Source organism: Puntigrus tetrazona, chromosome 2, assembly GCF_018831695.1.
Source record: "Puntigrus tetrazona isolate hp1 chromosome 2, ASM1883169v1, whole genome shotgun sequence".
In the NCBI taxonomy this organism is placed as follows: domain Eukaryota; kingdom Metazoa; phylum Chordata; class Actinopteri; order Cypriniformes; family Cyprinidae; genus Puntigrus; species Puntigrus tetrazona.
Window position 1 is genome coordinate 2,846,988 of NC_056700.1, and position 21,448 is coordinate 2,868,435.

The following is a 21,448-nucleotide window of genomic DNA, read 5'->3' on the forward strand; positions in this document are numbered from 1 at the left end:
CAAGTATTACTACTTAACAATGCAGAGTCGGCCCAAGGCATAAGCGAACAAAGTGGCCGCCAGCAGACGGCCCCCAAGAGCAGCCTACATGAAATTACATTTAATTTTTTTAATTTAATTTGCCATATATTATGTTGATGGGCATCGGTAATTATACGCACAATAAATAATATATATTTGCTCACCTGTCTATCAAAACACAACTGAGGTTTTCGCAAAGCTTTCTCCATTTCGGAAATGCTGCGCCAATATTTATTCTACTTTTATTTCTATGTTTGTTCCGACAACGTCTAAGTGGGTTTACGTCTACGTTTTTGGGGATTTTCCATCATTTGCAAAGTGTAATCGGGATCCATGATTACTGAAATGCACTTGCACAATAAATAACTACCACTTGCGCATTCGTCCGCCCTTGTTGCCGTAGTATTCGTAGGCGGAAACCGAGGATAGCGCGGATATTGCGTCATTGATAGGCGACAATGTGGGTCATTATATAAATCTGGAATTTACAAATCCTAAAGAACGTTTTAGATAATGTAAGTACACAACTGCGTAAAATATATAACACTGCGCAAGCGTTTTTTGGGTATTCTATTACAAAAATCGTACAAACTGTGCCTTTAACATTATTTACCTGCTATTATATTCCAATATCATATAGTTAGAGTTGCTTTCCAGATACTCTCAGCAGTTTAATATTTATTATAAAATATATATCCTGTAATAAAAGTACAACTTTGATTAATATTTCTGTTTTGTAAATGCATTGTCTGTCGGTTTATTTGGCTACTTTTCAGTACACCATATTAAGTATGCCATTTAATACGTTAAGATACGTTTGCAACTGTTACAATAAAAAAAAAAAATGGCAGAAGAGTAAAAACACACCAGGCAGACAATAGTATGATTTAAGCGACACTACAACAAACGAAAATGGTCATGGTTGTGTTAGATTTGTGTGAATAAACAAGCTTTGACAATAACCAGTCATATTAGCGGCACTGTATAATGTAATTCTGCTAAGGGCCCCATAAAAGCTTGGGCCGGCCCTGCAACAATGCATACATTTGTGAGATACAGACCATCAGTGACCATCTTGTCCAGTTCAGGGCTGAGGATGCCATCCAGTGGCTCCTCGGGCACCTGACGGGGGTGAGTCCGGCCCAGATGGCTTTGAGACGAAACGGATGCGTCTCCTGTTAACGGCGCAACATCCAGGCCTACACAAACACATATGCACAAAAACACAAATGATGTTACATCCATCTCAACAAATTAAAATCACAAACCGTAGAGCATGTGTCCTAAAATTGGATTAGTCATGGTTGATCTTTAACACCTTCCCTGCCATTGACAGAATGTTGTGTCTTTCTTCGTTTTCACTATTATCTTCTGAGTACTGAATATATGGACCAGAAATAAGTGATTGTATATGTAAGGTATATATGAGTACTGTCCTGTGGCGTGACATATCTTCTTCTTCTTCTTCTGGCGCTTTTTAATACGCCGGCAGGGAAAGGGTTAAAAACTCGAAATGCTCAGCTAAAAATATTAATTTTATTCACTCTCGCTGTGTTTCAGATCTGTATAGCTAGACAAGACATGATGATTTACACAGTTTGAAACTCTCTTTAACGCTGAACTAAAACTAATAAGCAGAAACCAGACCAGAGCAGGTTGTCCATCTTGTTATATGAGTCATAACGGAATAAATAACCTGCGCAGCAAATAATTCAAAAAGAAATACTACAGTGTGCTCTGAGGGAGGTCAGACTCCCTCGCCTTCCAAGGCCGCTTTTACAGCAGGGATGAGAGCTCAACATCTTTCACAAATGACTGGGGTCGGTTCCTTTTCATCAAACCAAGGACTTGCTGTATCTCACTGGAGCAGTGCCCCTATTCTTCACTCGTCCATTCAGGCAGAGGCCCTGACTGCCGCTCACAGGGAGGACGGTCATTCATCTACGCCTTCGCTTTTCTGAAAAGCCTGCGTCTAGAACATCTCAGTTCTGTCCTGGTTTAAGAGAAACGTCCTTGACTACATCTGTCAGCCCAGCGCTGCATCGCTGCATCACCCTCAATATGCTAGGTAACGTAAACTAAATGGACCACGTGACGTATATAATGTTTGGAGTCAGGAGCACCGTGCACTGCGGGGTGATATGCCAACAATAGAACAGCAAAACAAACGTTCCCATAAAACCCCAGCAAAGGGATGCAAGAGAACAGAAGAAAAAGCAAATAACTCAAACATGATCATGAGCGCTTACCAAATGGTGAAGGAGAGTACTCAACTTGGAAAGGGCAAAAATCAAGACCTACAAAGATCCAAACCAAACACAATGAGGGATCAGCACCATGAAGAGAGAAAGAAAGGTTTTGCAGATGATTCATACGCAATGTAAAATAAAATGAGCTAAGAATGAAAAATGGAAATGCCCGAGAAAGTAATATAATGAAAAGACAATCAAGACCATCTCTTAAAGAGCATTAAATATTTAGATATTAAACTATTCATTTTTAATCTATTTTTATAAAAAAAACTAATTAATATACAAAATTATTAGCATTTCAGCTGAATAATTCCTATTTACTATTGTCTTTTTAGAGCTGCTTTACAACAGAATTGCATTTTTTTGCATTTTTTTTCATCATTTATAATTGTTCTTGTTCAATTTAAAGCTGCTTTGAAATAGCGCTGTAAAACGATGAATCATATCCAAAATAAAGTTTTTGTGTGTGTACTGTGAATATTTGCAACGTATATATAAATATGGGCACATGTATATATTTAGGAAAATATTATGTTTGCATATTAAATCTATTTATAAATAATATAAATTATAGGAATATGAATACATACATTTAAATACATATTAAATATGTATTTTCAAAATATATGCTGTACGTTTATTTATATACAAATACATACAGTCCACATGCACATTAAAGCATATATAAGCAAAAACCTTTATTTTGGATGCAATTCATGGTTTTTAAAGCAGCGCTTTGAAACAATCTGTATTGAATGACTTGATCGACTTGAAAGCATCCAGACAACCCAGTATATCTGCTAAGCAGCATGTATTAAGCTGGATAATGTTTCGGCAAAATAAACAGTATCCTAACATCCTGTACGTCTCAAACCACAATAAGCTATCAAGAAATTTAGCAATAATGGAATAAAACACACTTTACGGATAAACATAGTTATTTTTATTAACTATATGTATGCGTGTTATCTCTTACGTTTGAAAGCCCTAGAAAAATGATAGCATTTTAGGCTTTATATGAGCATTACTTTTATCTATCATCTAAGCACAAGCTTCGTTTTTTTTTGGAATTGTGAGAAACAAATCCAGTCAAGCACACTTACAATTGTCAGTTTGGTTAAAAGCACTACTTTTTAGAAATCTAAGCCCTCGCTGTAGTTTAGCTATATTGGTGAAGTTTATGATAATAGCAGAACTAGAGGGCTGGAGAGCATCTGGCCAGCAAACGTGCTGTTACTTATTTCCCATGTTTAGAGACACTCATAAAGGCCTACCGGACTCCTCAGTTTGCCTGGTATTAGAAAACATTCCCAGCAGCTCTGTGTCTGATTTCAGCTCTTCGGACAGGTCCACTAGAGGCTCCACAGAATTCTCTGCGGATGCGGATAAAGCAGGAAAGTGATTACAAAGGCCTGAAGAGCGTCCTCTAAGAAAGTCTTCTAAATCGTGCAGACAAAGTTAAAGACAGCATGAAATTGCATTTCACTTTCCATAAGGAGACGAGCAAATGAGCTGCATTTAAATTTCATGTCGACTTTAAGAGAAATAAATGCATAAATCAGATCGGTATGAATGTCATATGGGAAAAAAAGACAAAAAAGAATGAGACAAAGAAGCTGAGAGAGGCTCTGTGTGTGTGTGTGTGTGTGTGTGAGCCCCAGCAGTGTGAGAAACGTACGTGCTGCTGCTGCTGCTTTACCGGGCAGCGGTGCCGCTGACGCACTGAGGGACGCGTTTGACAGCGGCTTCGTCTGATTGGCTGGGAGCTGTTTCCTGTCTCGCTCATCCTCTAGCAGCCGTGTGGTTTCCTGTCTGCTCTGTTTGCTCTTATCCAGCAGGTCTTTCCCAAAAAAGGCCTCCTGCAAAATAAGATGGTGGAGTCAGAGTACTAAAAATGCCATCTAGAAGAGATTATCGGAAAACGATCGGTTTCATTGATCAGTTATTAAACAATAAATGTAACGCAATTTAATGACATCAAAACATGCAGAATGTAAACAAGCATTTATATTACAGAATATTTGACCCACTTCTGTTAATAAACCAAATGTCACAAGATATACCTGTCAGAGTAACGCTATTTATTCAAACGTTATATTCATTATGGAATACCTAAAATGCATCAAGGTTACTACAACAAATATCAAGAAGACAACAGTTTTTAATATTGATTATTATAATAAACGTTTCTTGGGCATCAAATCAGCATCACGTGACACTTAAGACTGGAGTAACGATGATTAAAGTTCAACTGTGCATCACAGGAACAAATTCTATTTAAAAATTCACAACAGTAAACAATAATTTTGAATTTTAATAGTTCAGAAAATGACTTTATTGTTTTACTTGCACTGTGAACTGACATGAACTAACACTGAATGGCTGTATTATTATTGACTAACATTAGCAAAGATGAATTAATACTGTAATAAATGTGGCGTTCATAGTTTTTTCATCTTAGTTAATAAATGACGAAATATTGTAAAGCATTGGCAAAAAAAGCGATCTCAAATTTTTGAACGATAGTACATATTAAACTAAATAACACGAGACCAAAAAGGGTTTAACCAAAAGAAAATACACGCTTTAGTAATACCCCCCCACCCCAATATTAAAAAGTTAATTGCAATTTTGTTTTTCTGAGCCAAAAATAATTTTTTTCCTGATTTACTAAATGTACCCACTTAAACGTCATTCACCGAAACAATCTTATCGGACGTATTAACAACAAAAATAAATGTATGACACATTAAAAGATTAATTACTTTCACCCCAAATACTAATTAATTAAATGTTTTACAATTTTGCCACTATCCTAGTTTTGTCAGTAATTTTACTCATTTAAAACGTAATAAAATTTAACATGCTTCCTTATTATTATTATATATATTTATATGTCAGAATAAGCATGTTATAAGATTTTTTTACATAAATACTGTGTTACACTGAATGACAATGTCACATTATTTGACAAGCCCTAAAAGTGGCTTCGTGTACATTTAAAGAGCTTTATATAGACACCTTGACCAGTATGCATATTATTAAATAGATAATTAACACTGCTATCATAATTGAATGTCTTAAATTATTAATATGAATATTATTCGTCTTATTCACATATCAAATCAATATAATATTATAAATCCTTTTTTTTTCTCTAAATTCCTGGGTTGAAAATACACACATGGCGCTTCGACCGAAGACACCAGCGGTTCAAAGCAAGCCTCGAATCACATCGTGCCGTTATCGTTCATAATGGAAGTCTTGCTGATAGAGTGTCTTTTTGGGCTACAGTGGAGATCTTCCAGATGGCCGTGTTTGTCTGGCTCTCAGATGGCGTTACTCTGCGCTGACTGTCACGTTGTGGGAGCCCCCTCGAATGAGCTCATGTTTCATGGCGTCTCGTAGCGCTCCGGCAAGACTGCACATGTGCACGGCGATCACAGGAACAACAACACGCGTGCTGCAGCCGCCCGTTCTGTCACTTCAGTTCAGCTCACCTGACAGCTTCCAGCAACGGGAACCTGTCTGGATGAGACACTAAAAGCCTCCATTTTCTATAATTGATTTGAAGTGGCTCTTCCGAGAAGCAGGTTTAGGGTGGATTCTCTCAGGAGCTAGCGTGAACCGCTAGCATTAGCTCAACGGCTACAGCTACGTCATTCCCATCCGTTTTTCGCTTTCTAGGGCATGATGGTGTAATGTAATGATTGTTTTGGGATCTTTCATGCAGCTATGTGTGCAGGACTGAAATAAACAGCGGGAAGCGGGATGTGTCCCAAATAAGTCAAGATTAAGTACAGCGCAAGGCTAGTCATTTTTACAGTTGCCAAACAATGCAGCAATGTGCTACATTAATACAGAATTCACATAACTTTTTTTATATGGTCACTATGAATGTGGCTCATTCAATAACAGTTCGTTAGAGTTTTATAATAGTAGTATATTGATTTGAAAGTTGTTTTTTTCTTAGTATATAACAATGATATACTTCAATTGTTTATACATTTTTTTCTTTTGTTTTCATCCACTATTATCAAATCAAAGAAATTTCATATATTCACCAAGACAGCATTTATTTGATATATAAAAAAAACAACAAACAATAAAAACCGAAATAATGTGAAATCGTATTTTAAATATTTAAATTATTTCTATTTAATATACATTAAAATCAAATTTATTCAGCATCATAACTCCAGTCTTCATTGTCACACGATCCTTCAGAAATCATAGTAATATTCTGATTTATTATCAGTGCTGGAAACCGTTGTACTGCTTGATATATTTTGAACCTGTGGTGCTTTTTCAGGATTCTTCGATGAATAAAGGAGCATTTATTTAAACTAGAAATATTTATAGTCAGTAAATTGTTTTTAATTTTTTTTTTACTTTTATACGGCAAGAATGTGTTTAATAGATAAAGAATTAATCAATAAGATATATATTGCTAGAAAATATTTATATTTTGAATGAATGCTGTTCTTTTCAATTTTTTATTTATTAAGAAATCCTAGAAATAAAAGCATTATTTATATTGAAATCTGTATATTTGATCAAACAAATGAAGAGATTTCTTTAAAAAACATTACAAGTCTTACTAATCCCAAACCTTTGAACATTAATGCATGTAATTACATAACACCTAGTACACCTTTGCAAAGTGATGGACAAGTAAAGTCAATAAAATCTAGTTAATTATATTCTAAAAGTCGATAATTTGACTGAAAGTTGATAGTGAGCTCAAGGAGCCAGACCTGTAGGTAAGCAGGGAAAGCCTCCTCCAGTTTGGTCTTCTTTTTCCTGTAGCGTTTCCGTATTTTAACCTCGGGATTGTCGGGAAAATCAGACAAAGGATGTTTTTCATCAATCGGAGTGTCTGGCGCTTGCTCGGCCCAGCCTATCAGGACAGAAGAGAGGAAACATATTCATTCTTTACATTAAAAGACTTACAAGATATAAAATACATATATTAATACGTTTTTCACGAGAGATCAGTCTACATTAGGGGTGTCAACGACATGTTACATACAGCTTTAGACACATTTGGTGGCGGCTGCTACATTCAAAAAGATATAAAAATATAATGAAGATATTGATTTCATATCCAACATAAGCTACCAGAAAGCCACCGTGCTGAAAGTGTGGGACGGTACTCACTCTCTTCTCTGCCTTGCAGGGTCTCAGAGCCGGTGGAGTCCTTCCTGACCAAGGCCTGTTTGGCTCTGCCCGGAGCCGTCCGGTTCCTCTGTCTGACCATGAAACCTCCGATACCTGAACAAACACAAAAAAAAAAAGACACTTCAATGTAACAGATTTCCATGCAAAAATATTTAGTATTTTGAGAGAGTTTCATAGTAAAATTAGAATTCACTTTTCTCATTGAAAGCAATATTTTTTCCAAGTAAAAATATAAATATTTTTTCAAGTAAAAATAAAAATATATATTGTAATTATTAATAATTATTAAAAAATTAAATAATAATAATAATTATTTTTTAAAATATTTTTATATTTAAAATATTTTCGCTTTTTCCCATTCAATGATGTCAAACGTTGTTATAAAAAAGTGATTTAAAAATACATTTTACAGGACCATTTTCCGTTTGCTACCTGATATACTATTAAATATTCTCTTTTTTAAAAAGTAGATTCATAAACCAAAAAAAGAAGCTTCCTGCCTACTCATGCATGAACATATAAACATATAGACACATTTAGGGCGCATTAAAACGAGGAACGCTCTCCTGCGAAAGAAAAAGCGTTTAGTTCTGCTCGGCTGAAGCGTCTCGTCTCTCACCGGGGCGGTAGGGCTTCCTCTTCCTCTTCTTGCAGGGATCTGTGTCCTTCGAGTCGTCTTCTGCTGTGACCTCTCTCTCGGGGCTGGAGTCTGACTTGCCCTCGCCGTCCACCATCTCCGCTTCTGCTGCAAAACACACACACAGCTGTCAGCAAACCCTAACTGCAGGAGGAGAGCTGGAAGATGAGACGCTTCAATACTGTATGTCTCACACAATAGATTCAGTCCATTTGTGCTAAAAATAACATCTCAAATCGCTATAATGGGCCGCCTACCTAGTTTTATGGCACTATAGGTGCACTCCCAACGTGAAGGATGTTTTAAATTGTAGGTAGAGATTATGCTGCTTTCTGCGATGCATAATTTTCTAAATAATCAGGGGCACAATCGCATAGATTTCTATAATGCTTTGTCACGAGCTCACCAAAAAATCCTATGCAATATGGCCGACAGAGTGAAAATAAATACGCACTATAAATCATATAATGTGTTCATGGACCTTTTTCTCCACGTGAACGGCATACGAAAGTTTCCGCTTAGATGTGAAATATTTACTTAAAGTACCCCGTGAGATTTTAAGCTAATATTTCAATAATTTAACAACCCTTTCACAGGCTGATGTTGGTCACATGATGCAAGTGAACAGATAAAACATTTCTAAGTAAGCGTTTTATTTAATTTACTATGGATGTTTATTTATATGGCTGCTGCTTATGTTTACGGTAATTAAATAGCATATTTATGTATAATTATTCTGTAATTATATATATATTTCTGTATATATAATTCAGAATTTATTGATTCTCTAACTCTAACCAACTGCTTGGAAGCGAGCTCATTATGGTTTTGAATTCTTTTAATTAGTTTAATTTTAATATCGTTTTCAAATTTTCTATATAATTCAGTTAAGTTTTTAATAGTTTAATGTTTTTGTTAGTTTTAGTGCAGCTGTAATAAATCAGCAAAGTACTATTATAGTAAAGTATGATTATATCTGATGTGTAGAAATATTTAATATTATAATAAATGTAGCCCAATTTAGTTATGGTGTTTTTTTACTAATATTTTAGTTTTAATTAAAAAAATTATAAACATTAAATTAATTTAAAACAATTAAATTATAAAATTCTGTTCAGTTTTAATTAGTTCCATTAATATTTCTAATAAGTTCTAGTTTAGTTTTAATTTTGTGAAGACGTATTTATTTAGTTTTTATATAATAAAGCCAATCGCATTAACATTAAAGGCTCATATTTGATTTTTATTTTCATTTATGAAAAATTACAAGCTGATCGAAAGCCTGGCAGATCACTTATTTTTGATAATTATTTTGTTATAGTTTGTTTTTAAAAAAACTCATTCCTTTCGTGTCTGTTTTAAATGTTTGGTCGTTTTTATTTTATTTCAGTTTACGAATTTTTTTCATCAGTCGTTTCCGTCTTAGTTTTAGCTGTCGTTTACGAAAATAACCTTGCTAGGAAGTTTCTAGCGATTAGCTGGATTAGGATTGGAAGCTAAACCGTGCAGCAATGAATTATAGGATATTCAGCATCCTAATAAGTTTTAATTTCTAATATTTACAAACGTAAGCCATCGAGTTTTTTGCAGAATTGCTAGAAGGAGCTCTGCTCTGGTGCAGGCTTAAATGATCTCAGCTTCAAAAGTTCTGAGAGTTAAGAAGCGGTACTTTTGGTGTCGTCGAGGTCTCTGTCTCTGGAGAGCTCCGTCTGCGGGTCCGGAGGCGTCTGCAGCACGGCCACACTGTTCTGGTTTATGATCTTCAGCTTGAGTTTGGGTTTGGAGCGTCTCCGCCGCGAGGCTGCGTTGGCGAGACTCTGGAGCTGCGACAGACCAGACTCCGTGAGACACACGCCGTCCTGCGTGTACGTCCTCGTCAGCTCTGGGGGGCGGAAACACAGACCGACCCGTTAGAAAAAGCAAAGAGCGCATTAATATGGCTTGTGAATATGCTTTACCCTACGAAAAATAATATGTCTTTAACAGCATAAGCAGATAAATCATAAGAGAGATTTCAGCAACGCTTTATGGTTCCATTAATAAAAATTTGTAAATACATTAACGATATATTAACGCAATACACTTGATTAAACTGTTTATTAAATATTAATTAGTGCTGTCAGATGATTAATCGTGATTAATCGCATCTGAAATAAACGTTTTTGTTGACGCGATATATGTGTGTGTGCTGTGTATATTTAATATGTATATATAAACACACAAACATGCATGTATATATTTAAAAAAACATGTTATGTTTAAATATTACATATAAATATATACATGTAAATATTTAGAAAATGTATACTGTGTCTTTATATATGCATAATAAATATACACACACACACATATATATATATATATATATATATATATATATATATATATATATATATATATATATATATATATAAAACGTATACAAAAACATTTATTTTTATCCAGAACAAGTTTATATATTAAATATATTTGTGAAATAATTTATATAAATGTAAAGGCATGCAAATATTTTCTAAATATATGCTGTTTGTCTGGGTCTTTATATATACATGATAAATATAAACCTTACACACTCATATATTATGTAAAAACGCATACATTTATTAACCGCGATTAATTGTTTGACAGCACTAATATTAACAGATACAAACGTTGATCTTAACTACGCATGCAAATGTTGAAAATTAATTTGAATTTTCATGTTATGTAGTTAATTCACTTTAATAAATGTGTATGGTGCTAGCAAAGCATCGTTCAACTGACTATAATTCGACACGTGTGCAAATGCGTTTAAAAAAAGAATGAATAAATACGCAAACAAACCGTAATGTTTTCGTAAAATGACATCATTACCAGGATCTCTTGCTTTTGTGACTCTCTGAGGCATGAGCACAGACTCGACTAAATCCAAACAAGACTTGGCCGGCGTTCCGGGCGCTGTGTAATGAACGCACAAACACACCGTGTCAAAAACACGAACAAAAAGAAAACCGACGTTTCTAAATGTACAGACTCGGCTGTGCTAAAGCAGTGTTTACGGGGAGAGAGGGGGGTGTGGCCTTGGCACAGGTTGCAGTCAAAGCTGGTGTCGGCGATCTTCTCCACCTCCTCCTCGGAGTGCATTCCCTGACAGGAGGCATGCATCCACCTGCACACACCATACATATAGACATAAAAACCACGGACATACGCGCATATGAGCTTTACGAGGGATACGAGTTATATAAAGGAATTAAAACATCGTTGGAGGTGGACATTTTCACTAGGGCTAGTTAGCAAACCATCCAGAACAGCTGCATATGAACTGCATATGAACAAAAAACAGATCAACCAACGTTTTTATTTTATTTCTATTCATAACTGATAAATTTATAATTTATATATATATATATATATATATATATATATATATATATATATATATATATATATATATTATTCAATATGAAATTAAAAAACAATGAACAAACAAATAATCTTATAAAATATAAATGTATAAAAATATAAAAGTAGCATCTCATATTGAAAAAACGTATACATTTTATACGTTTGGGGACATTTTGGGGAATGTTTGATGTTTTTAAAATACATTTTTACATTTTAAAAATGCATTTATTTGATGAAAAATACAGTAAAAACAGCAACATTGTAAAATATTTCTTTAGAAAAATGCAAATGAAACACGATGCAATTTTTCGGCATTATTTCTATATTCAGCATCGCACGATCCTTCAGAAATCAATCTAACGTGCCGATTGTGCCGCTCAAGAGACATTTCTTGATTGAAAACGCTGCCCTGCTTAATATCGCTGTGTAACATTACACCCGTCAAAGCCGGTACCCGCTGGATAACACCTATTCAACACATCCGACTCCTACTCGAGCACATTATCAAATATATTCGATGGGGATATTTGCATGAGCCGGCATCTGGTGCCTGCAGCAGCTATCCGGTCCGTCTGATGGCGGTGGTTTTGCGGAGCTCCCAGCAGGAACAAGCTCGGCCCAGACCCGCTCACCTGTCACACTGACGGCACTGCAGGATGATCTCCTCCTCGCTGTAGTCCTGCTGGCACAGCGGGCACGAAGCCAGGCTGGCGCAAGGGGCACACCGAGTGTAATTATTCTGCCACTCACACCTCAGACCCGCAGACGTGGAGCCGCACTGCGTACAGGACACACACCTGCGGGACGCCACAGAGCCACAATGACATTAATCACACACACACCGCACCGCAGCCGCCCTGATAACAGCTCACATCAAAGCACGACAGGTCAAGTAATCATCATAAACAAAAGCGATTTTGTAAAAGTGTGATTATTTTGTAAAAGTGTGATCATTTTAAAGGAATAGTTAAAAGTCGAAATATCTTTCTTCTAAGAAATTCATGCAGGTTTGGTAAATCGTGACGGAATTTTCATTTCTGAAGCTATTCCTTTAACACGTATTTACAGCAAAGTGCGTTTTATGCGTGGTTATACCATTTGCACTTCCAGCTCCCATTGGGCACGTTCTGCAGGGGCGGGTCTAAGCAGTAGGTGTGGTAGCTGATGTCACAGTCGTCGCAGAGCAGCAGACGGCCGGGATCGCTGGCCTGACCGCACGCCTCGCACACGGTGCACTCCAGACACCGCCAGCCTTTACTCAGCACCACCTTAGTGATCTGAAGAGCAACGCATGCCACTTTACATCAGGAAGAACTGCAGCAGATAAAACTTTTTAAAACTGTAAAAGGTTTTTTTCTCCATGAAATTAAAGTCAAAGGGCTCCGAAACGTCAATGCACATCAATGGGTTTTGTACGTTAAATAAAATTAAAATAAAAAACAACATTTAAAAAAACGATCACCTTCAACACAAAGAAAGATGGTCTGGATTGAAAGGAGAAATATACAAAAGTACTGAAAGGTTGAGAAAATGATGTCCTTATTTATAGGTGAACTGTCCCTTTAAGTAAATCATGCCTGTAAGATCACATAGACTAGAGTTATTACTGTTAACTAAAACAAACAACAACGATAACTATTAAAACATTTTAGCTGAAATAATATATAATAAAAATGAACTTCTTTAATCGCTCCAAGTTGAAGCATTAAAGTTGCAATACTAAAATTCAAACAAACTAATAATCAACAAAAATTAAAACTAAATTGAACTTAAAGAGTGATAGAAAAAGTCGACGCATACGACAATTCAAATGTGTAAGAATCAAACAATTAATAAAATGTATTTATTACAGTTTTTCTGCTTGTTTTTTTCATAAATCTGATAAATGAAAATTTGAAATCTGGTAAATAAAAAGTTTACAATAACAAAATTCATATAAATGTTTGCATACTTAAAAAAAAAAAAAAAAAAAGGTATTCAATTTAAAAAATTGCAGAAATCTATTAATTAAGGTTTGGAAACAAACACAATGTTTAAACAAGATCAATATATTTTAATTTCAGTACTTTCAGTGCTATTTTGGTTTTTAGCTTAGTCTGTTTTTTTTACTTTTAATTGAATTTTCTTCCCCGGTCTGGCAAGGTTTCGTCTTAATTAACACTACAATCAACACCTCCAGCGCTATCAGAGAAAAGGAAGGATGCTCCGTGCGCTCACCTTTATGTTAACACAGAAGGGGTGATAACACTGTCCACACTGAGCACAGGCCAAGAGTCGGCCCTCCACACCCTGTCCAAAGCTCCCACACACCACACACATATCCTGAAGAAAACACACACACACCAGTGTAAGAGAGCAGCTCGCACACACACACACACACACACAGCGCTCAGAAACATTTACCTGCTTCATAGTGAACGTGTCAGCGCTGGAGAAAATCACCACCGTACTGTGCATGGCGTTTTCTTCCTCTTCCTTGAACGTGCAAATGGGTTCCATCATGTTCACCTGCGAAGCGTACAAACAAACAGTGCAGTGATTCATCCACGCATCAGAACAAACCGTACGGTAGCTGTCAGACACTGCGGCGTACCCCAGGCGTCGGGATCGGAGGGACTCCGTTCTTCATTCTGGCTCGGCCCCGTCCTCCCCGGCCCGTGACCCCAGAGCCTCGGGGCCGTCTCCTGCTGGGGAAGCCTGAACCCCGGCCCTGCCGACACCACAGAGACACCGTCAGGGCCCCGGACACATTCCCATCAAAAACAAGAGGCTGCAGGACTTTATTTATGCTTTAGCTTCTACGTCGCCTTGCTCCGAAGCAGCTTTGCGGTCAACGAGACGAACGGACAAGAGCGCGAGCTTACGTCGCAACGGAAATGTTCTTCACCAACTTTGCACTTACGGTTTCGCATGTCTGATCACACACGGCATTTAAATCCGATGGATTTTCCAACAGTTTATCAATGGGTTTGGTTTCAAACGCCACCATTCAAGAGTTTGGGGCCAGTAAGATTTTCAGGAAGAAAGCAGTCAATTGATAGAAAATGACAGGAAAGTAGCATTATTACAAAAATATTTTTAACGAAGATGTCAATTGATCACAAGTACCAGGTTTTTAATCACATTTTAAAACGTATTACAGTAGAAAACAGCCATCGTCAATGGAAACGATATTTCACAACGTTACTGTTTTCATTAATGTTTGGTCAAATAAATGCAGCCTTGGTATGTATGACACATTTCTTTCCAACATGCTGACCCCGATGATTTTGCTCTTAAATATTTACAAATTAGGGCTATCCAACGATTCATCCAAAGTAAAAGTTTCTGTGCATGTTTATGATGCATGTTACACATGAACACACACACATACAGTGTATATTCTGAAAATATGTGCATGTATTTTATATATATATATATATATATATATATATATATATATATATATATATATATATATATATATATAATACATTTATATTATAAATAAACATGCTTAATATGTAAACATTTTTCTGAAATATATAAATATGTGAACAAAAACTATAGAGTAATTTTTTTTTTTTTTTTTTTGACAATAACCGTTTTTTCCAATAACCACGAGATGGAAAACCAGTACTGCTACAGCTAACCCAAAACTAATTAGTGAGATGATTTCTCTAGGCTGACAAACACATCTGATGTGTGATTTAATGGAGTGATTAAAGAAAGGAAAATGACGTGAAGCCTTCGACTGCTTCTCCTGTCATGTGAACGAGCAGATTCATCTCATCTTCCTAAAAAGTCCCCTGCACCGACGGGACCCAAGCAGTTTGGACCGGAGCGGGAAAACCGGTGTCCAAAGTTTTCTTTTCTCCTTGTGTTTATGTTTAATGAACGGCCCACCGGCTCGACTTTAATGCACTGTGATCAAATAACCAACCCAAAGCAAACACGGCTCTCCCTCAATTGAACTAGCTGTCACAGCGGAGCAACGTTCCCCATAATGACACCAATTTTTAAGAGACTGTGACACTCGGTGTGAGATGGCATCTGAGGGAGCTGCCAACACGGCTATCAGGCTGTTGAGGGGCCTCGGCCGTGTTATTCCAGCCATTTCACTTCTATTACGCTGTCAGCGCGTTTCCTTTCCTCAGGGGCTGCCATTCTGACTGTCACAATCAAACCCTTTCCAAGAATCCTCTCTCCTCTCTCTCTCTCTCTCTCTCTCTCTCTCTCTCTCTCTCTCTCTCTCTCTCTCTCTCTCTCTCTCTCTCTCTCTCTCTCTCTCTCTCTCTCTCTCTCTCTCTCTCTCTCTCTCTCTCTCTCTCTCTCTCTCTCTCTCTCTCTCTCTCTCTCTCTCTCTCTCTCTCTCTCTCTCTCTCTCTCTCTCTCTCTCTCTCTCTCTCTCTCTCTCTCTCTCTCTCTCTCTCTCTCTCTCTCTCTCTCTCTCTCTCTCTCTCTCTCTCTCTCTCTCTCTCTCTCTCTCTCTCTCTCTCTCTCTCTCTCTCTCTGTCTCTCTCTTCTCCTCTCGCTGTCAACCCTTCTGTCAACTTCTGCCTAACACTCACACTTCACAAGTTCTCAAATTGCTCCTTTTATCATTTGCTTTATGCTACCTGACTGGGATTAATGTTCAAATCATTTTCAGCCATATCAATCAGCCTATATATGTCAATATTTTAGTTATATTTATCTGTCTGTCTATCCATCCATCCGAATATTATATAGATTTTATAAAGAAAAATAAATAATTTTATGATTGTAATATATATATATATATATATATATACGTGTGTGTGTGTGTGTATATATATATATATAAATATATTTACTGAAACATAAAAATGTTTATGTATTATTTATATATTATATATGTATAATATCAAATATAATATAAATATATAACTGTACATATACATGTAAATATTTTTTAAATATATACTGAATTTGTGTATATATATATATATATATATATATATACAAATTCAGTATATATTTTAATATAGATAATATATATATATATATATATATATATATATATATATATATATATATAGATAATAAACAGTACACACACATATATTACGTAAAAAAAACCTTGCACAAGAATAATGAATCAAATCAAACAAAAATACAAAAAACATTTACATTTCTAGTGTAGTTAAAAAATGAAATCAGTATGTCCTAAATCCCTCTCAATTTAATCAGATGCACAAACTAACAGTTGAATCATGATTTATGTGAGAAAATGTTCTTGCACTGTCTTTGTGTACAAAATGTTTTATATCAATCCAACTAAATTTCACCTCCAGCTAATTCACTTCAGCTTGATAAAACACTCACTCCTATAAAAACAAGGGCATTTCCACTCCATATTAATACGCTCTTATTTACGAGATTCTTCTTCCTTCCTCTCTGTCGTCATCTTAATGTAGATGCTGTCCGACCTCTGACATGTGGCAAATACTGCCCAACATGCTCGTTGTCAAGACATGAAAACGTGTCAGGACCCGGTCTGGCCCCGTGCCCACGTGATTATCCGGGCGGCTCTCAGGAACAGATGGACCCGGAGCCCAGCGAGAGCCAACATGGCCACCGCGCGGCCCCTGACCCTCGAAACACAGCACATCTGCTCCGGCTCACAACCTCAACACATTCACAACTCATTTTCATTCATTAGCCCGAGTCAAACCGGGTCGCGGAAAGAAGAGCGCTGTGCATGCTGGGATACAAAAAAACCGGTTAGGATGCATTACGAAGCCACAGAACATGTTAGCGTTCTCAGCGGTCGCTTCTGACATGAAAAATGCAGAACTGAATTTGTTCGGTCCGAATCCAAATCAAAGCTGTCCAACACGAGCAGTGTTATGACTATGTTTTCAGTGTGTCTGCCCTGTGGCGACTCTCCATACTCTGTGTGAGAGGTCAGTGGTTTTACATTTCATACAGCTGATATTTTTTAGCTCTTCATGCCCCGGAAAAAAATTACTATTTATTCCAGTTCCTTCCTATTGCTTGAAAATGACCATTAACAGTAAAATCAATTCATATCTTACAGTTTTAGCATTTCTTTAACAACATTTTGCTGCGTGCAATTATTTGGAAACACCTGCGGCTGAGACTGAGGATATCTGGGGAAGAATTGTTAAAGAGGGCTAGCTTTCTAAAATTTTTACACCATGTCTACACTGGACGTGATTAGAAGTACAGCAGACCGTATCCATTTCTTTTCTATATATATGGGTAGTTGACAAATAAAAATTGGACTGTGTCCAATCCTATGTTGGGACGGCAAAAAAAAACATATATCCGTAACACATAAATAACATGAGAAAAATGTATCTTTATTCTTAAAGAGTTACAATGTTAGATATGTCAACTACCCATATATATATATATATATATATATATATATATATATATATATATATATATATATTTAATTTAATATATAAACATTTATTCAATATATTATAGTAATATTTTCATTTATTAATAGAAATTATACTATTTCAGGCATTATATTATTTCAGTTATTTATGTCTAATGCAAACTTGTGTTAATATTTATTGTACTATTTAATCCTTAATTATGCATCAATATTATAACAATAATAATTTAAACACACACACACACACGTACATATATACATACAATTTGTATCATTATTATTACTAAATATTGTTAAAACGTATAAATAAATGCAAATCACATATCTATATACCTTTAATTTACAATATTTTATTTAAATAATTAATTACTTGATTAATATTGTAATTTATGTAATCATTAATAATCTTAATTTTTGCAAAAATTGTGACTGATCATAACTAAAATACATGTTTTTGTTTGCATAATGCAACAGTATATATATATATATATATATATATATATATATATATATATATATATATATACTTTTTTTTTATATATATATATATATATATATATATATCTAATATATATCTTGTCTAAATAATATTAATAATTTAGAGCTATTTATAATTTATATAATTAACAATGTTTAATTAAGAAAAATAAATAAAATGCATTAATAAAATTCAATCCAATCAATTCAAACTAAAAGTGTAAAAAATCTGAGGAAAGAGCAACTAGTTCCTCAACTGAAGGTGTGCCAAATGGTTTGACTGACTATAATGAGCGGGGTTTCGTTTAGTCATGTCGGGTGTAGACACGGTGTTATCTGAACAGCCACTGCAGGGCTGCGGTGTAAATATTGGGCTGTATTTACCACACGGATTATCCAGGCGGCCGTGCTGTGGGGCTGCCTGCTCTTTGGCCCGTCCCAGCCCTCAGTCGGGTCAAGGGACCATGAGGGGGAGCTCGGTCTGCGGGACGCGCTCCATGCTCCCTGAAGATGGGGTGGGTTAGAGAGAGAGAGGAGGAGATGTGGGCGAGAACATGCAACAACTTAAACAGTACAGCCAGCAAAGAAACAGAGACATACATGCATGTACAACACAGACGTGGTTAACAGAGAACATGACAATGAACTCAAAAAAATGACATCCCTGAAAAAAATACATTCAATTGTACCGCTCTCGAACATGCAAACAAAAATGTTCCTTCCAGTGTAATCTCTCTGTGTATATAACTGTATAACTGGGGCAAAAAGGGATGCTTTCTGTCAGTCTAAACAAAGTGAAAGACGGCATGCGCAAACCATGGAAAGAATCAGCGAAACATCATCGACGCACGTGGGACGCGTTTTAAAAATGCCATCGGTGCCTTAAGAGACGATTTTTAAAGGTCGAGTGTGTCGTTTACGAAACAAACAGAATTAAAAAACGAAAAAAGGGTCCAAGAAGGCCTAAAAGATTTGGGGTCGGTAAGATTTTTTAAAATGTTTTTGAATGCTTAACAGGGATGCAAAAATACAGCAATATTGTGGAATATCGTTAGAATTAAAAAGCAACCGTTTTCTATTTTTAAATATTTTAAAATGCAATTTATCCTTCAAAAATAATTTGAATGTGATGATTTGCTGCTCATGGATTTCAGGGTTCAAAGATGAAGAGAAAATGTAAAATATAACCTTTCCCCGATAATTAAATAAATAATGTATTACGAATAGTTAAATAATAAATAAAATACTGACCTTAAAGGAACACTCAACTTTTTTAAATAACACATTCATTTTTACCATTTTTGATAGCACTTTTAGCATAGCTTAGCATAGATCGTATAATCTTATCATAGAAAAGTTTCAGTGTTTTTTCTATTTAAAACTTGACTGTTCTGTAGTTACAATTATTTTTTTTTACGATCCTTTTTATTATCCGCCTGAGATAATGAAACCATTCGTGATCAATTAATTAGCGGCACAGTGTCTATTCTGTGCAGTAAGTGGCAGAGAAACAGTGCTTTCAGATCAAAAAAATCATTTACAAAACAGCACTTCCAAGCAGCTGTCGCTTATTCACTAAATATTCATTTGTATGTTAATATGCTCATATTTTCTTACTTAGATGCACTGAATGAGACAAAACAGTAATATAGCAAATAATAACTTTTTAGTGTAAGTTATACTGATATACTAAGATATAGTAAGATATACTGATTATAGTAAGAGTGAGTCCTGGTTAATGTGTAGTATTAATGGGTTGTGTTTTCTATTTAGACGTTATGTTTCATCTATGACAACCGAAAGTATACTGTGAACAGTTTTATTGAGCATTCAGTTGTATTACAGTATGGGATAGTTCACTGAACAGATCTGAAGTGCCAAAACTCGAATGCAATCTTGATGCAAAGACGTCATATAAATGCTAATTAACATGTCTCACTAAATCCTGTTGGAAGCACTGAACTATACTCTCACTCCGGAGTAATAATGCAGGGAGGTTTTCCCGCCGTAACATGGCTGCAGCAGGCGCAGTGATATCACGCAGCACTTGTGGAAAATAGTCCCCAGCTTGCAAGAGACCCAGACTGAATGGATTCAAAAGTTGGAGAATGAGTCTATTTCCAAAAAGAGTGGAGTGTTCCTTTAAACAATGTTACTTTAGTTTGTTACTCTGCTTACTTGTGTTATTTTATAATTTTTTTTTTTACTGATTTATTACAGATTTTTTTTTTGTTTTAACTACTCTTAAATTACTCATTAAAATATATTAGTATTATTTTAATATATATATATATATATATATATATATATATATATATATTTTTTTTTTTTTTTCCTTACCATATTTTAATTTTTTTAACGAAAACATTTTATTTCTTTTTGATTTTGGTTTAGAGTTGTAAATTCTTGTGCCTTCATTGCAGTAGAGAAGGCGATCAAACTCATTCTCATTAACTAATTTGAGTCCTAATAAACAGCCAATACGCTAGTAATATGCAACTAGTTAACGGTGAGAACTGGTCCCTGAACTGAAGCGTTACCGAAAGAGAGGCCTGGCATCAAAACGCATGTGCTATTTGCGTTGCCGTGACAACAGAGACACTCACCGTCTTGTTTACAAACGTGTGTGATTATGTCAGCATGACATCACATGACTCCAGCACACAAAGAGTGCAAAAGAGCAGGCCTCTTACAGCTGCCTAATTCCCCTAATTAATCCGTTTGTGGCTATAAAGTTAATTAATACTTAGCGATCATCCGGAAATCACGACGATGGCTGTAAATTAAGACTTGCTCAATTAAAACGTAAAGCTGCTTGAAAAGAAATTAACACATCGGTTTTAAACCAAATATGCAAATGCATGTATGAGCCTGTTGGGGAAATGTAGCCGCGATGTTTTCTGTCTAGTAAGATGCCATCTGATCCATTTGAGACGCCCTTCGCTGCTGTCAATTTTTTCTTGCACAATTTGTAGAAGATACATAAATACATCTCTGACAGAAGAGATAAAAAGCACATTCTTTCTCCACTTGGTTATCTTGAGCTCACTTGGGTTTTAAACTTCATTAGTTCTAGATCATAAGCAGTATTTTTCCCTGAATGCTGGTCTGAATAAAACG

General features: G+C 35.7%; 1 protein-coding gene across 13 annotated transcripts in view; it reads right to left on the bottom strand.

Moving 5' to 3' along the window:
• Nucleotides 1-21,448, bottom strand: part of kmt2cb (lysine (K)-specific methyltransferase 2Cb) — a 93,752-nt gene that overhangs the window by 27,925 nt on the left and 44,379 nt on the right. For 6 of the 13 annotated variants that reach the window (XM_043221961.1, XM_043222019.1, XM_043221995.1 and 3 more), the window contains 16 exons: nt 18,713-18,832; nt 14,072-14,188; nt 13,882-13,986; nt 13,696-13,800; nt 12,574-12,755; nt 12,111-12,275; nt 11,130-11,239; nt 10,915-11,028; nt 9,761-9,973; nt 8,074-8,199; nt 7,434-7,547; nt 7,031-7,173; nt 3,952-4,132; nt 3,548-3,646; nt 2,271-2,318; nt 1,083-1,220 (listed from right to left, as the gene is read on the bottom strand). In XM_043221961.1, coding sequence (XP_043077896.1) covers nt 1,083-1,220; nt 2,271-2,318; nt 3,548-3,646; nt 3,952-4,132; nt 7,031-7,173; nt 7,434-7,547; nt 8,074-8,199; nt 9,761-9,973; nt 10,915-11,028; nt 11,130-11,239; nt 12,111-12,275; nt 12,574-12,755; nt 13,696-13,800; nt 13,882-13,986; nt 14,072-14,188; nt 18,713-18,832 — 2,080 coding nt within the window. The remainder of the gene's footprint in view (nt 1-1,082; nt 1,221-2,270; nt 2,319-3,547; nt 3,647-3,951; nt 4,133-7,030; nt 7,174-7,433; nt 7,548-8,073; nt 8,200-9,760; nt 9,974-10,914; nt 11,029-11,129; nt 11,240-12,110; nt 12,276-12,573; nt 12,756-13,695; nt 13,801-13,881; nt 13,987-14,071; nt 14,189-18,712; nt 18,833-21,448) is intronic. The other 7 variants (XM_043222028.1, XM_043221986.1, XM_043222036.1 and 4 more) reach the window with 5 other exon arrangements.